Source organism: Oryctolagus cuniculus, chromosome 2, assembly GCF_051225735.1.
Source record: "Oryctolagus cuniculus isolate XC-2025 breed Fujian yellow rabbit chromosome 2, ASM5122573v1, whole genome shotgun sequence".
Taxonomy (NCBI): domain Eukaryota; kingdom Metazoa; phylum Chordata; class Mammalia; order Lagomorpha; family Leporidae; genus Oryctolagus; species Oryctolagus cuniculus.
This window is the reverse complement of record NC_142868.1, coordinates 135,030,602-135,044,782: the sequence shown is the minus strand read 5'-3', so window position 1 is coordinate 135,044,782 and position 14,181 is coordinate 135,030,602. Positions and strand designations below refer to the sequence as shown.

General features: G+C 50.0%; 1 protein-coding gene across 9 annotated transcripts in view; it reads right to left on the bottom strand.

Annotated features, from left to right (window-relative positions):
* The window catches only part of SFXN5 (sideroflexin 5), a 122,661-nt gene that overhangs the window by 66,799 nt on the left and 41,681 nt on the right, over positions 1–14,181 (bottom strand). For all 9 annotated transcript variants that reach the window (XM_002709756.6, XM_017340676.4, XM_089327545.1 and 6 more), the window contains 3 exons: positions 5,353–5,379; positions 4,766–4,820; positions 2,067–2,092 (listed from right to left, as the gene is read on the bottom strand). In XM_002709756.6, coding sequence (XP_002709802.1) covers positions 2,067–2,092; positions 4,766–4,820; positions 5,353–5,379 — 108 coding nt within the window. The remainder of the gene's footprint in view (positions 1–2,066; positions 2,093–4,765; positions 4,821–5,352; positions 5,380–14,181) is intronic.

Below are 14,181 nucleotides of genomic sequence, written 5' to 3'. Positions count from 1 at the left end.
TAACTGCAAGAAATGCAGAGAAATTACACACACACACACACACACACACACACAGAGTTATGCTGGGTAGGAGATTTGCAACCCTTTTCTCGGAATACTTCAGAACGACATAGTAGTTTCAGAGAAACTTCATGAGGATGGGGACGGACAGCTCCTCTCCGGGTTTACACGATGTCTGCATAAACTAGATGGAAGATGAATGAGCCTGCAGCACAGCAGGGCGACTGTGGTTTGCAACAATTTCTTATATATTTTATACAGAACAAGATGAGAGGACTTTGACGTTTCCCAATATGAAGAAATCATATATGTTTCAGGAGACGGAGATGCTAATTACCCTGATAGGATCATTACACATCATATATATAAGTCAGATCATCACATCCTACCCCATCAGTGTGTACAATTACAATTTTTAATTCAAAAACACATATCTGGGGAAAATAAACAATTTTTAAAATGAAGACAAAACATAAAATAACAAAATGCTTCAAGCACACAGAACAATGCAATGAGCACCCACGTGTCGTCAAACAATGTTGTTTAATCAAACTTTTCTGATGATTGTGTAGAAACAAAACCACAAACACACACGAGGCACCCCATCCCCTCCTGATTCCATCTCTCTCTGTGTCTCCCAGGGGTCAACGTCTCAGGAATCTGTGGCTTACTGCACCCATGAATGTTTTCATGGATTTATAAAAAATATACCAGTAAACCAGGTAGATTATTACTTTGCACATTTTTAAACATGACCCAAATGACCTCAGAGGATATCAGTACTCTGCTACTATTTTTTTCATTCAAAATTGTTTTGGAGATTGATCCATACCACTAAACGTGGAATACTGAACACAGGAAAGAAAGTAGGGAACAAGGGATAAGCTTGATGCCAGAATGGGATGAAAGGTGTCCTGGAAATGCTTTCTGAATTAATTTTAAACGGTAACTTTCTAAAGGTACCCTTACGTTCCTACTTTCCAAATTCATTTGGAAAACTTCCCTGTAACCAGCAGGTCCTAATGACAGCGCTGGGACAAAGGCACTGCCCATCCTGTGCTGGCTGCAAGTCAGCACGCTTTTTTCAGAAGTCTGATGGTGTACAACAACAGAGACAGAAAGAGGGGCACGCGTTTGGTCTAGCGGCTGAGCACCAGTCAAGACACCTGTGTCCCACAGGGGAGCCTGGCTTTGGTTTCTGTCTCCACTCCTGACTCCAGCTTCCTGCCAGTGCAGCCCCTGGGAGACACTGTGGTGACTCAAGGAGTCAGGTCCCTGCCACCCACAGGGGAGATTTGGAGGAGTCTGTGGCCCCGGACTTCAGCCCCAGTCCAACACCAGCTAGTGTAGATATTTGAGGAGGAACTGGCACATGAGAGCTTTCTCGGGTTTGCTGCTGTCTCTCTGCCCCCAAAATTTTATATATATATATATATATATATATATATATATATACACACACACATATATATATAAAATATGTATATATTATATGTATATGTGGGACAACACATGGGTGCTCATTGCATTGTTCTGTGTGCTTGAAACATTTTGTTATATGTTTTGTCTTCATTTTAAAATATATATATTTTAACTTTTTAAAGAAATATATACTATTTTTCTTTTTCTAGATTTATTTATTCATTTGAAAGGCAGAGGTGAGAGAGAGAGAATCTTCCATTCACTGGTTCACCCCCCAGATGGCTGGACCAAGCTGAAGCCAGGAGCCAGAATTCCATCAGGATGTCTCCCACATGGGTTTTAGGGGCCCAAGCACTTGGGTCATCTTCTGCTGCTTTCCCAGGTGCATTAGCAGGGAGCTGGACAGGAAGTAGAGCAGCCAGGATGTGAACCAGCGCCCATATAGAATTTGGGCATTGTAGACAGTGATTTAGCTGCTGCGCCACAACACTGCTCATAGAAATCTATATCGCTTCATCCCATAGTTCCTCTCTAAGAATTTACCCTAAACCAATCATTCAGTCAAGTATCTATGAACAACGATATAAAGTTATACATTCAAAAAAATTTTTAAGGAAAGAAAATCCTGTGAAGGTAGCACTTACAATTGGTGTCCCGAAAGGAATGTAACCTGTGAGCAGAGAGAGAAAAGAGTCAAGTCTGAGAACGCACTCACCCCTCAACCAAGACGCCCAGGGGCCTTCTGGGCTTGGCCCTGGCTCTCCAGCCCCAGCCTCCCCTGTGCTCCCAGCCTCCTTGTCTCTGCTCCCTATAGCCAGCCTGAACTCACCACTCCCAGAACCTAGAGACCCGTTCCTCCAGGCAAAGCTGCCCACCAGTGCCCCTTGGTAATTTCTTCCATGGGTCACCATGCCCCTACACACACTCATGACACAAGACTGGACATCTTCCAAGGCAATGTCCTCCTGTCCCTCTCAGCTTGTCTTTCTAGCACAGACCCTTATCCCCCAGTATCGTGACCATTTCTGGGAAGAGAATTCCCTCCCCACCTAAGGGTGCACCTGTATGTGCAACAGCTTTTTCAGTCTACAGTGCCCAGGTGACACCCTCAGTAGAGCAGTACTGAGCTGGGGGGAGCCCAGCAGCCCCAGGCAGGGCTCCCTCTGCCACCCCCACTGCTGTCAGCAGGCAGCCCCTCAGCTGGTGCCTGTTAGCAGGAGCGTGCTTACCTGAGTTGTATCTAAAGCAAGGTTCATTTTTGAGTGTGGGGAATTGTGCATGCACACCAGCTTCCCTCTCTCTGGGCAGATGGGCACAGTTGGATCAGGGCCTCCAAGGAATATGCCACTTAAAAATACCTGGTGTTGGGGCCGGTGCTGTGGCACAGCGGGTTAACGCCCTGGCCTGAAGCGTCGGCATACCATATGGGCGCCGGTTCTACTGCCGGCTGCTCCTCTTCCAATCCAGCTCTCTGCTACGGTCTGGGAAAGCAGTAGAGGATGGCCCAAGTCCTTGGGCCCCTGCACCACATGGGAGACCTGGAAGAAGCTCCTGGTTCCTGGCTTCGGATTGGCGCAGCTCCGGCCATTGCAGCCAATTGGGGAGTGAACCATCGGATGGAAGATCTCTCTCTCTCTCTCTCTCTCTCTCTCTCTCTCTCTCTCTTCCTCTCCTCTCTTTGTGTAACTCTGACTTTCAAATAAATAAATAAATCTTTAAAAAAAATACCTGATGGGTAGGCACTGTGTGCAGTGGGTAAGCCACTGCTTGGGATACCTGCATCCCAAGTCTTCAAGTCCCAGCTACTCCACTTCCAATCCAGCTGTCTGCTAATGTACAGCCTGGAAAGCAGCTGAGGATGGCCCTAGTACTTGAGTTCCTGCCACCCATGTGGGAGACCCAGAAGGAGTTCCTGGCTCCTGGTTTCAGCCTGGCCCAGTCTGACCTATTGTGACCATTTGTGGAATAAACCATTAGATGGAAGACTGATTCTCTCCCTCTCTCTCTCTTTCTCTCTCTCTGCCTTTCAAATATATATATGGCTTTCAAATAAATAAATCTTGGGGGGGTGGGGGCCAGAAAGGCAAGGGCAGCCAGGCATGGGTGAGAGGGACTGGGGAGCACTGTGACTGCAGCTATGAGATGCTCAGAGGCTTGGCCAGGCCACAGGGTGCTAATGGCCCCAGTTTGTACAACAACATCGCATGTGCACCCATCTCCTGGTTTGCATTCTGTCTGCATCAGGCTCTGTGGGGGGTGGGGGCCCTGACTGTCCCACGCACCTGAGAAGCCCTTCTACAGCCACCACGGCCCTCCCAAGGCAGCAGCCAGCAGCTCTGGGTGCCACCCTGTAACCAGGGTGCTCACCCCACTGCACTGAGAGCTGGCAAGGACAAGGCGTCAGTGCACCCAGAGTGTGACCCTCTTTAGGTAATTAGGTTAGGCAGGTGACTATCAGAACTATCAATGGGATAAACGGGCCAGCGTGCATTCTGAGCCTAAGTCCGGAAACAGCTTTCCCCCTAGTGACCACTGGGCATGGCCTGGGGCAGAGCTCTCCCCTTGGCAGAACTCCTGCCTCTGCCTCCTGTGTGTGCAGATGGACAAACAGCACACACCCTCCTGGAAGAAGGGCATGCAGCACCCTTAGGGAGCAGGGGGCTCATCTGGAGATGGACAAGAAGAGGGAGCAGGACTCCGAAGGGAAGAATGGGTGGTGGGCAGGTAGGAGAGGAATGATGTGAAGAAGCCAGGGCTGGGAACCTGCAGGGTGGTGATGAGCTTCCCCCATGGAGGCCATAGCTCCACCCCAACTGCCCAGGCAGAAAAGGCAGGAAACAGGACCAGCTTTGTAGCATAGTTAAGCCGCCACCTGCGATGCCAGCATCCCACATGAGCACTGGTTTGAGTTCTCGCTGCTCCACTTCCGATCCAGCTCCCTGTAAATGCGCCTGAGAAAGCAGTGGAAGATGGCCCAGGTCCTTGGGCCCCTGCATCCACATGGGAGACCTGGAGGAAGCTCTTGGTTCCTGACTTTGAATTGGCTCAGCTCCAGCTGTTGTGGCCATCTGGGGAGTGAACCAGCAATGGAAAACCTCTCTCTCTGTCTCTACCTCTCTCTTTAACTCTTTCAAATAAATAAAATAAATCTTAATAAATAAAAATAAAAAAAGAAGAAAGAAAAGGCAGGAAAGCTCCGTAGGGGCAGTTCAGCCAAAGTGAACATGCAGGTGTCTATGGAACAGGTGCTGCCCCTCCTCCAGCTCCACATCTGGATGTCCCTGGAGCCATGAGAGGACTAAGCACCTCAGATGGCAGAACCAGAAGGGTCCCAGGTGCTTACCTGACATTCTAAAGGGCATGAAGATCTTCTCATTAGTATCCGGGTGTAGAATGGCCTGGCAGGAGCCGGGGACAGTGCACAGGGTCCAGGGGAGAGGGAAGGAGGGGGACAAGCAGAGGCATTAGGGAGGAGGGGGAGAAAAGGCAGCCTCCCAGGGGAACGGGGCTGGGCACTGCTGTCTGGCCAGAGAGACCACTCCACTGTCAGGGCAGGAGAAGCCCAGAACACGGCCATAACAGCAGGCCATCCCTTGACCAATCCTTACAACTGAACACAGGGGAGACCAGAAGCCCCCAGAGCCAGGGTGGGGTCCGCTGTGCAGGCCCTCTCTCCCCTGGCCTGGCACACCTAAGGCTTTTGGGAATGGAGCCCGATCCTTCAGGAGCTCTAAAAACCAAGGCAAAGGCAGCCTGGATGGAGGGCCAGGCTTTACAAATTCACACCTGCAGGGGTTTGGGCAGGAGGGAGGGGGAGGCTGGGCACACAACAACCATGGGAAGGAAGGCTTCCGGACCCCAGGGACAGGGCAGGGTGAGGTCCAGGAGAGCTCACGGCAGGGAAGAGAACGAATCAAAGCTGGATTTTACCTGCTTGATTTTCTGTGCACTCCAGAGCTGGAAGAAGGAGAAAGGAAAAGAAACAAATAGTTAAAAATATATATGAGGTTCAGGTCTCACACGCTCGTTTTCTAACCAAGGGATCCAGTTGCACAACGCTAAGGGGCTCAGGCTGTTATCACCCAGACTGGGCAGCCATCCCGGAGGTGGCATCACAGATCCCAGACTGGCACAGGTAGGGGTCTCACAATGATCATTTAAACCAGGATCTTCAACTCTGGCTGCATTTTAGGATTCATTTTGCTAAAGCTCTAGTTGATTCTAAGTCACAGTCAGATAAGAACACCTGATTAGAATGAAGATACTTCTATTGTCTCCTAGAATCACCAGTGGCAGCCCAACAACAACAAAAATTTTTTTAAGAGATAGACTGCCTGGATTCCACTTCTACCTCTGAGCCTTGATGTCCTCCTCTGTGAAATGGGGATAATAGCCACCTCTCTGACATAGAATTGTTGAAGTATATGAGCAGTTCTTAGAGAAGCATCAGCACACAGCAGGTATTTTATAAGTGCCTATCACTGTTGACGTCATCATCCCTGTTGTTGTTAGAAGGTTGAAGGGAGTGAAGAGTATAAGGTTCTAAGGTTCTCCTTCCAGCATAGCACAGGGAAAGGTTAGAGAAACTGAACAAGTTCCCAGTTGCTCTGAATATCAGTTCTGTGTTTCACAGACACTAAGACATCACTGATTCTAAAACATGCTATTACATGCCCGATAAGGAAGAAAAGCAACAGGGGCAGGCATTGAGCCTAGCTTGCCTCCCACATCAGAGTCCTGGGTTTGATTTCCAGCTCCAACTCCAGCTTCCTGCTAATACAGATCCTGGGAGGCTGCAGTGATGGTTCAAGTTGCACCCATGTGGGAGACCTGGACTGAGTTCCTGGCTTCTGGCTCCCACCCTAGCTGGTGTAGGCATTTGGAGAGTGAACCAGTGGATGGGAGTTTGCCTTTCTTTCCCTCTCTTTCTCTCTACAAAGAAAGAAAGAAAGAAACTAATGCCAAGACCCCTATCAACATTTTAGAGATAACAAAATGTGATAAAATCAGCCTTTTTAAACCAAGGAAATGTGTGAAATGGAAGTTTATATTGTGGGCAAACTTTAGGCCAGTGCCTTTTTTTTTTTTTCATGGAGAAAGAGGGCATGTGGCTAGAAGGGAGAGAGTCAGTAGCTGAGGTTTCAAGTTTTGTAACAGAATGTATGTTTCATTTGTATGACAATCAATGTTGGTCATCTGGAATATAAATTAAGCTGCAGGAGTTAGGAAGGCTACTGGGCAATAAAAATAGAAGTTATAAAATTGATACATTAAAGTTTATGCATTTTACTCACAGCTGAGTCCAAACCTTGACTCACAGCCTAATTAACTTCTATTTTAGATACATTTCAAACACACTTGATTGTCTGCTATTCTAGATACAGGAAGATTAGAAGCAGATTTTTTTTAAATAATAACTGAGCAACAGAGAAGACTGTCAAAAGAAAAACTGAATGCAGAATAACCTTGAGCACAAAGTTAAATGAGAAAATAAGAGGTTCTTTTCTTTTAAGTGGTGAAAGGCTCATTCTTCTCTCTGCTCGGAAAGCGTCTTCCTGAATTGTGCCCACAAGTTTAGACTCCACTCCAGTTGCAGCCCCAGGCCCTCTGCATTGACCCCTGATGCCTTAAGTCACGATCCTCCATCTCCGGGTCCTCTCTCCTCTATGCCATGGTCCAGCCTCCCAGAGCAGAGCTTGCTTTTTGACACCATTTCCTGGCACCTGCCAGAGCACCTGGCTCACAGTGGGGGCTCAATAAATACTTGGAGAAGGAACATCATTCTTTAAAACAGAGGTCTCCCCAAGGCTCACCTAACTTCTGGTTAAGTGTGGTGAACCAAAAACATGGATTTAGCTCCCTTTCCTCCCAAACCCTTAATAAAAGAGCAAAAGAGCAAACCAGCAGGGGCCAGCACTGTGGCACAGCAGATTAAGCCATCACCTTGACATCAGTGTCTCAGTGTCTCATATAAGCAGTGGTTCAAGTCCTGGCTGCTCCACTTCTGATCCAGCTCCTTGCTAATGTGCCTGGGAAAATAGTGCAGGATGGCCCAAGTACTTGGACCCCTGCCACCCATGTAGGAGGCCTGGATGGTGTCCCAGGCTCCAGGCTTCATCCTGGACCAGTCCCAGCTGTTGCAGCCATTTAGGAAGTGAACCAGCAGATGGAAAATCTCTGTCTCTCTCTTTCTGTAAGTCTGTCTTTCAAATAAATAATAAATCTTAAAAAAAAAAAAAAAAACCGTGTGGTCGCTGTTGTGAATTCCTGTGTATCTTCACCTGTGCATCTGTGTTTTGTCTGTGAAGACTGAAGCGATGATGGAACACATGCTGGGGGCTTAGAGCCTCAATCCACCTGCCTTCTGCCACCTTGCCAGCCACCTGCTTCTCAGCACTGCCCAACAACAGCTCCACTGTACCCCGAGGGCTGGGTACAGGAAAAGTCGGGATGGGAGGAGCAGGTGCCACACACCAAGGCAAGGGGCAGGGCTCCAGGTGCCTGTGCGCGTCTCCCCTTGCCCCATGAGTGATCCCCCTGGCTGAGGCAGGGAGATGTTAAATAACAAACAACAAACATTATGACAAGTCCAGAGAGAGAGAGATTTTCTATCTGCTGGTCACTCCCCAGATGGCCACAAAGGCTCTGGCTGGACCAGGCCAAAGCCAGGAGTGAGGAGCTTCATTCTAGTCTACCACATGGGTAGCAGGGACCCAAGTACCTGGGCCATCTTTTGCTGTTTTTCCCAGGCCATTATCAGGGAGCTTGATTGGAAGTAGAGCAGCTGGGACATGAACCGGAGCCATATGGGATGCAGGCATTGCAGGTGGGAGCTTTACCCTCTGTGCCACAGCGCCAGCCTCTTGCATTTTCATCTTGCATTGAGCCACACGAATGATGACACTGGCTCTGCCTATAACTCCTGATATCTGGAGGCTCTGAGTGAGGAAGACCATTGCTCAGTGAGCGCGCGCGCGCACACACACACAGAGAGAGAGAGAGAGAGAGAGAGAGAAGGAATTCTGGAGGTAAAAGGAAAAAGGAATTGGGATGAAATGAGATAATTCAGGAACCAGGAGACTTTTAAAATACTGCAGTATCTTCAGAGGAGGAGGACGTGAAAGAACAGAATGGAGTGAAAAGTAGGGGGTGGGGTCTGTGTGCACAAATCCTGGCTCTGCCACTTACTGGACATATGACCCTGGACCAAGCACTTGGTGGCTGGGCCTCAGTTTCTTCATCAATAAAATGGGTTACTTCCCCTGGGCAGGGCAGAGAGGGTGTCTGGCACCCCCTGGCAGCTTGCTTAGTCAGGTGGCTCAGCTGGCCAGGCGTTGCGGGTGGAAACGACATTCGTCACTCCCAATGGAGGACCCAGTGGAGGACAGCACGGCCTTAGAAGGTGGTAAAGCGACGAGGTGAAAGGAGTCTCATCCCCATGCTTGGCACACAACCAAGCCCAGGTTGCACTGGGTTCAGACATGAGTAAGAAATAGACCCTGCAGAGTTAAGTAAGTCCCTGACGTCTGAGAGTTGCCTGGTACAGCACTTGGCTTAACCTGACCGAGACAGAGGGTTAGATGAGGTATGCGTACATAAAATAGTTGACTCACAGAACGTGCTCAATATGGTTGCCTAAAACAAGCAACTCAAATGAGCAGCATTTTTTTAGGGATTTAATCATCTTGCAAAGTAGCTTCTCTGTTGTCTTGTTCCTCCGGCACTCTTGAGAGGTGGGGAGATCCTTCCCAGACGTCTTACTTCGGAGAGTCCAGCCCACTCAGCCAGGGTCCCAGGGGTCCGGTGGCAGGAGAGAGGTGGGCCCCCAGGCTTCAGGCTGGGTCCTCCCTGCAATCCAGCGCCTTGGGGGCTGACCCATGCCAGAGGTTCACTGGGTGACCAGCAGGCCGGAAGCATGAGAGGTGGCAGGGCGGCCGCCATCATCCTGAGGTCCTCTTGCAGCCTAGCAGCAGGTACTCCCACCAGTCCCTTGTCCCTCCCCTCCTCCAAAACCCAGCCGAACTGCACTGCACTGTCGGCCCGGGCTGCAGGTGCCCCTCGGACTCCAGGGCTGCTTCCCCCAGCCCAGCAGGCTGATGCCCTGGTAAAAGGCAATCGTAAAGCCTCCCATGACAACTCCATGCTTTCTCTCCCGCCGACTCCCGGATTTTCCCACTCAGAAACCTGTTTTCATTGGACCAAGAAGGAAACCAAAGCTTACAGCCATGCCCAAGGTCTCCAAGTTGGAGCTGACTCAGGTCCATTCATCGGTTCACCCCAATGTAGGGAACACGTGTTATGTCTCAGGCACTCTCCTAAGGCCTTTGTTCTCATTACCTTATTTAATCCCTTCAACAACCCTAGGATGAAGGACTAATGTATCCCCCATTTTACAGATCTGGAAACTGAGGCACAGGGCAGTTGAGGGACTTGCCCAAAGCCCCAGACCAAGGAAGCATGGCTCGAGTCTGCATTCTTCAAAAAAGAAAGAAAGTAATTCATTTTCATTCATTTGAAAGGCAGAGCTACAGAGAGAAAAGGAGAGATAGAGACACTAATTCCCTAGCCAGATGGTTGTAACAGCCAGCACAGGGCCAGGCCAAAGCCAGGAGTCAGGAGCTTCACCTGGGTCTCCCACATAGGTGCAGTGGTCCAAGCACCTGGGCCATCCTCCGCTGCTTTCCCAGGCTACAGCAGGGAGCTGGATCGGAAGTGGAACAGCCAGGACTCAAATCAGGCGCCTGTGCGGGTCTGGGATGCCAGTGTTGCAGGCAGCAACTTTACCTGCTGCGCCACAATGCTGGCCCCAGAGTCGGCACTGTTAAGCACAGCGCACCCCACGTCAAAGGCCAGCACACGTTGCCTGTGGTCCGCCCACAGCCATGGCACTCATTTTAGTGCTCTTCCCTGAGCAGGGCACAAAGAGCAGCCTCTTTCTCCCAAGTGGAGACCTTGAGTGAACAGACTATGAACCATTCCCATGGGTGGGCTTTTAGACCATTTCCCATCTTTTTTTTTTTTTTTTAAATTTAGCTCCTGAGCCAAGTTCAAGTGTGCAGTTCAGTGACCTGCAGTGTATTCACAGTGCCATGCAGCCATCACCACCGGCCTTCTCCGGAGCTTTCCATCTTCCCCAACAGAGACTCTGCACCCATCAGGCACCAGCGCCCCGGTCCTCCCTCTCCAGCTCCTGGGAACCAGTGCTCCACTCTCGCTCTCCACGGATTTGACTGCACCTGGTGTCTCGTGGCCTGGAATCATGCAATGTTTGTGCTTTCGTGATCACAGCATCTTGTCGGAGCTATTATACACCACACTCCAGTGGGCTTTGGTGGACTCCTCATTTTATCAGCAGTGTTTAAAGAAAGGCATACATTGTACAGGTAGCAGGGGTGTGACGGGGAAAAAAAAAAAAACAGTGGTTACTCTAGGGAGGGGAGGTGGGCAATGCAGCACAGGAAAGAGAGATTTCTTTTTAATTCTCAGCCCTTCTTATACCTTTAGAATTCTAAACCTTGTTCATAAACAAGGAGGCTTCAGAAAGTTCACAGAACACTACAGCCGATTCCACTGTGATACAAAGGATGTTCACAAACTACTATCAACAGCTCTCTGCTGGCAAACTGGAAAACCCTGAGGAAGTGGATAGAACCGACCAAGATTAAGTCAAGAAGAAATAGTCCAAACAGATGCATAGCAAGTCATGAGACTGAAGCAGTAATTATCACTAAACTTTTTCAAAGTTGTTTTTTCCATGGAAAATGCCCATTGTTACTTAATTCCATCTTCTACAAATGTTTGGAAGCCCCATCACATTACCTACAGAAAGAAATGTTTCAAACATTGCAGGTGACCATTAGAATACAGAAGTAGACTGTACTAACACCTTTGCCCTTTATCGACCCAGACGGTGCAGGGCAGTAACTGTCCAACAAAATCCATGTCCCTTTCTCACACACTCACTCCCTGGGAGCTGGCAGGTGGCTGACCCACTGCACTGCGTTTCCCAGCCTCCTGCTGGCATCCAAAGAGAGAGATGTGCCTTCTGCCGGCCAGCGATTCCCCTCCATGCTTTCTGTCCCCTTCCTCTAGGCCGGGAGGGGGCTTAAGCTCAGCCTCAGCTACAGACAGGAAGTATGCAAGGAGATGGAAGAGAGGGGTGATGGAGGGAGCCTGGGGCCCTGAATGACCGTGTGGAGCAGGGCCACTCGCCCACCTGAAACTTGAACTTTTACACAGGAAAGACAAAAACTTTAGTGCATTTTGAGACGTTTTTGTGATCGCAACCCTAGTGTTGGTCTCATGAGTACAACCCGTTGGGGGATATATGAAGCCACCTCCCATGGTAGCAGGGAAGAGAGGAGGTGCTGGGAGCTCAGACGGTGGCATCCGGCAATGCTCAGCCTCAGGTTTTTGGGTAAGGTGCGAGGAACATCCCTGTTATCAACACCAGTTCCTGGCCATGAGCTGAGCTTGTCTGGGGCTTGGCCCACTCCAGGCTGCTGTGAGAGCAGTCAGCTGTGGACTCTGACCCTGGCGTAGGCGATCACACACATGCATGGTCTTTCTGCACAAGTCTCCTCACATCTTAGACCTGCATCGTTTTGAAAACTACTCAGGCCGAAGGGGCAGGAGGTGGAACCAAGTCTCTGCAGGCCCCACTCCTGGCCAGCACTCAGAGACGTGCAGCCCAGGACAAGGACTCAGGTCTGATGCCTTTGGTCTGGGCTTTCCTCCTCCAGCATCCCCACTTGGAACTGCAATTTCTACTTGGGATTGGATCTCATCTGGACTTGCCACAGCTCCCTGTGTGCCTCTGGGTGAACATGAAAATGTGCAGGCCTGGGTGTCATGGCACAGTGGGTTAAGCTGCTGCTTGGAACACCTGCATTCCACACCAGAGTGCCTGGGTTCAAGTCCTGGCTGCTGAGTGCTGGTGATCCAGCTTCCTGCTAGCGCTCCTGGGAGGCGGTGCATGACTGCCATGTACTTGGGTTCCTGACACCCACGTTGGAGACCTAGATGTAGTTCCATGCTCCTGACTTTGGCTTGGCCCAGCCCTGGCAGTTGCACTGGAACAACCAGTGGATGGAAGATCTCTATCTTTCTCCCTCTGCCCCCCCCCCAATCATCCTGCCTTTCAAATAAATAAATAAAATCTTTTTTAATGTTTTATTTATTTGTTTGAAAGGAGAGACACAGACAGAAGAGAGGATGGGGGGAGGGAGAGAGAGGGAGGGATGGAGAGGGGGGAGAGAGAGGGAGAGAGAGAGAGATCTTCCATCTGCTTGTTCACCCCTCCAAATGGCTGTGGCTGGGCCATGTGGAAGCCAGAATCTAGGAGCTTCTCCTATGTGGGTGCTGGGGCCCAAGTACTTGGGCATCTTTCCCAGGTGCATTAGCAGGGAGCTAGATCAGAAGTGGAGCAGCAGGAACTTGAACCAGCACCCACATGGATGCTGGCACTGCAGGCGGAGGTTTAACCTTCTATGCCACAGCACTGGCTCCATAAAACTCTGTTAAAGATTTATTTATCTAATTGAAAGGCAAAGTTACAGAGAGGCAGAGGCCGGGGGTGGGGGTGGGGGGGAGCAAAGAGAAGTCTTCCATCCCCTGGCTCATTCCCGAAATGGCCACAATGGCTGGAGCTGCACCAATCCTCTTCCAGGTCTCCCATGTGGGCGCAGGTGCCCAAGTACTTGGGCCATCTTCCGCTGCTCTCCCAAGCAGAGCTCTCCCAAGAGAGCTGGATCAGAAGTAGAGCAGTCGGGTTTCGAACAGGCACCCACACGGGATGCCAGCACTGCAAGCAGTGGCTTCACCCACTACACCACAGTGCCAGCCCCCATAAAATCTTTTTTAAAAAAAAATGTGCAACCCTGATGCCTGGAAACTTACTGGCTTCAGCAACAAACCAGCGTGAATATGAGACTTTGGGCTTGGCTTGATTGTCCCACTTGCAGAATGAAAGGAGGCAGGTGGGGAGCAGTCTGGGAGAAAGGTGCCTGGAAGAATGCAGAGGTTTGCTGATTTTGGAAGTAGCCAGAACTGCCACTTGAACCCAAGAGAGTACTTCAAACATTGTGTGTAAAAATGGAATTAAAAGTATGAGCTTATTTCCATGCACATTTTTCATCATATGTAGAAAATATGTATTATGAAAAAACTATCCACGGATTTCAAAACAATTTTTACACCCAAATAAATTCATCCTTTAATTCCATTTCTCCACGAACTTTTTGAAGCACCCTCATATCTGAACCTGTTAGAGACCAAGGGAGGGGCAGAGGGTAGGTCCAAACATGTTTGGAGGAGAGGGCCAGAGATGGCAGATCCAGGAGCCCTGCATTAGGAGTGGGGCATACCTTAGCACCAGGCCCCACCCCCAGCACCCAGAGGGAGGAGCCATTGCCCAGGCCCCACCCCCAACACCCAGAGGGAGGAGCCAGTGCCCAGGCCCCACCCCCAACACCCAGAGGGAGGAGCCATTGCCCAGGCCCCACCCCCGACACCCAGAGGGAGGAGCCAGTGCCCAGGCCTTGCCACAGCATCCACAAGGAGGAGCCACTGCCCAGGCTCCACCCCCAATCTGGCTCACTCCCCTTCCCCTCTGCCTGCTTCCAAGCTGCTTCGCCAAACCTCGGAAGGCAGCGAAGACAGAGCCTATTTAAAACAACCTCCAGAAGGTAATTAAAGAGAGCCTGAAGGGGAGCCTTCTGTAAGGCAAAGGATGCCTCCATAAAACAAACAAAAAACTTC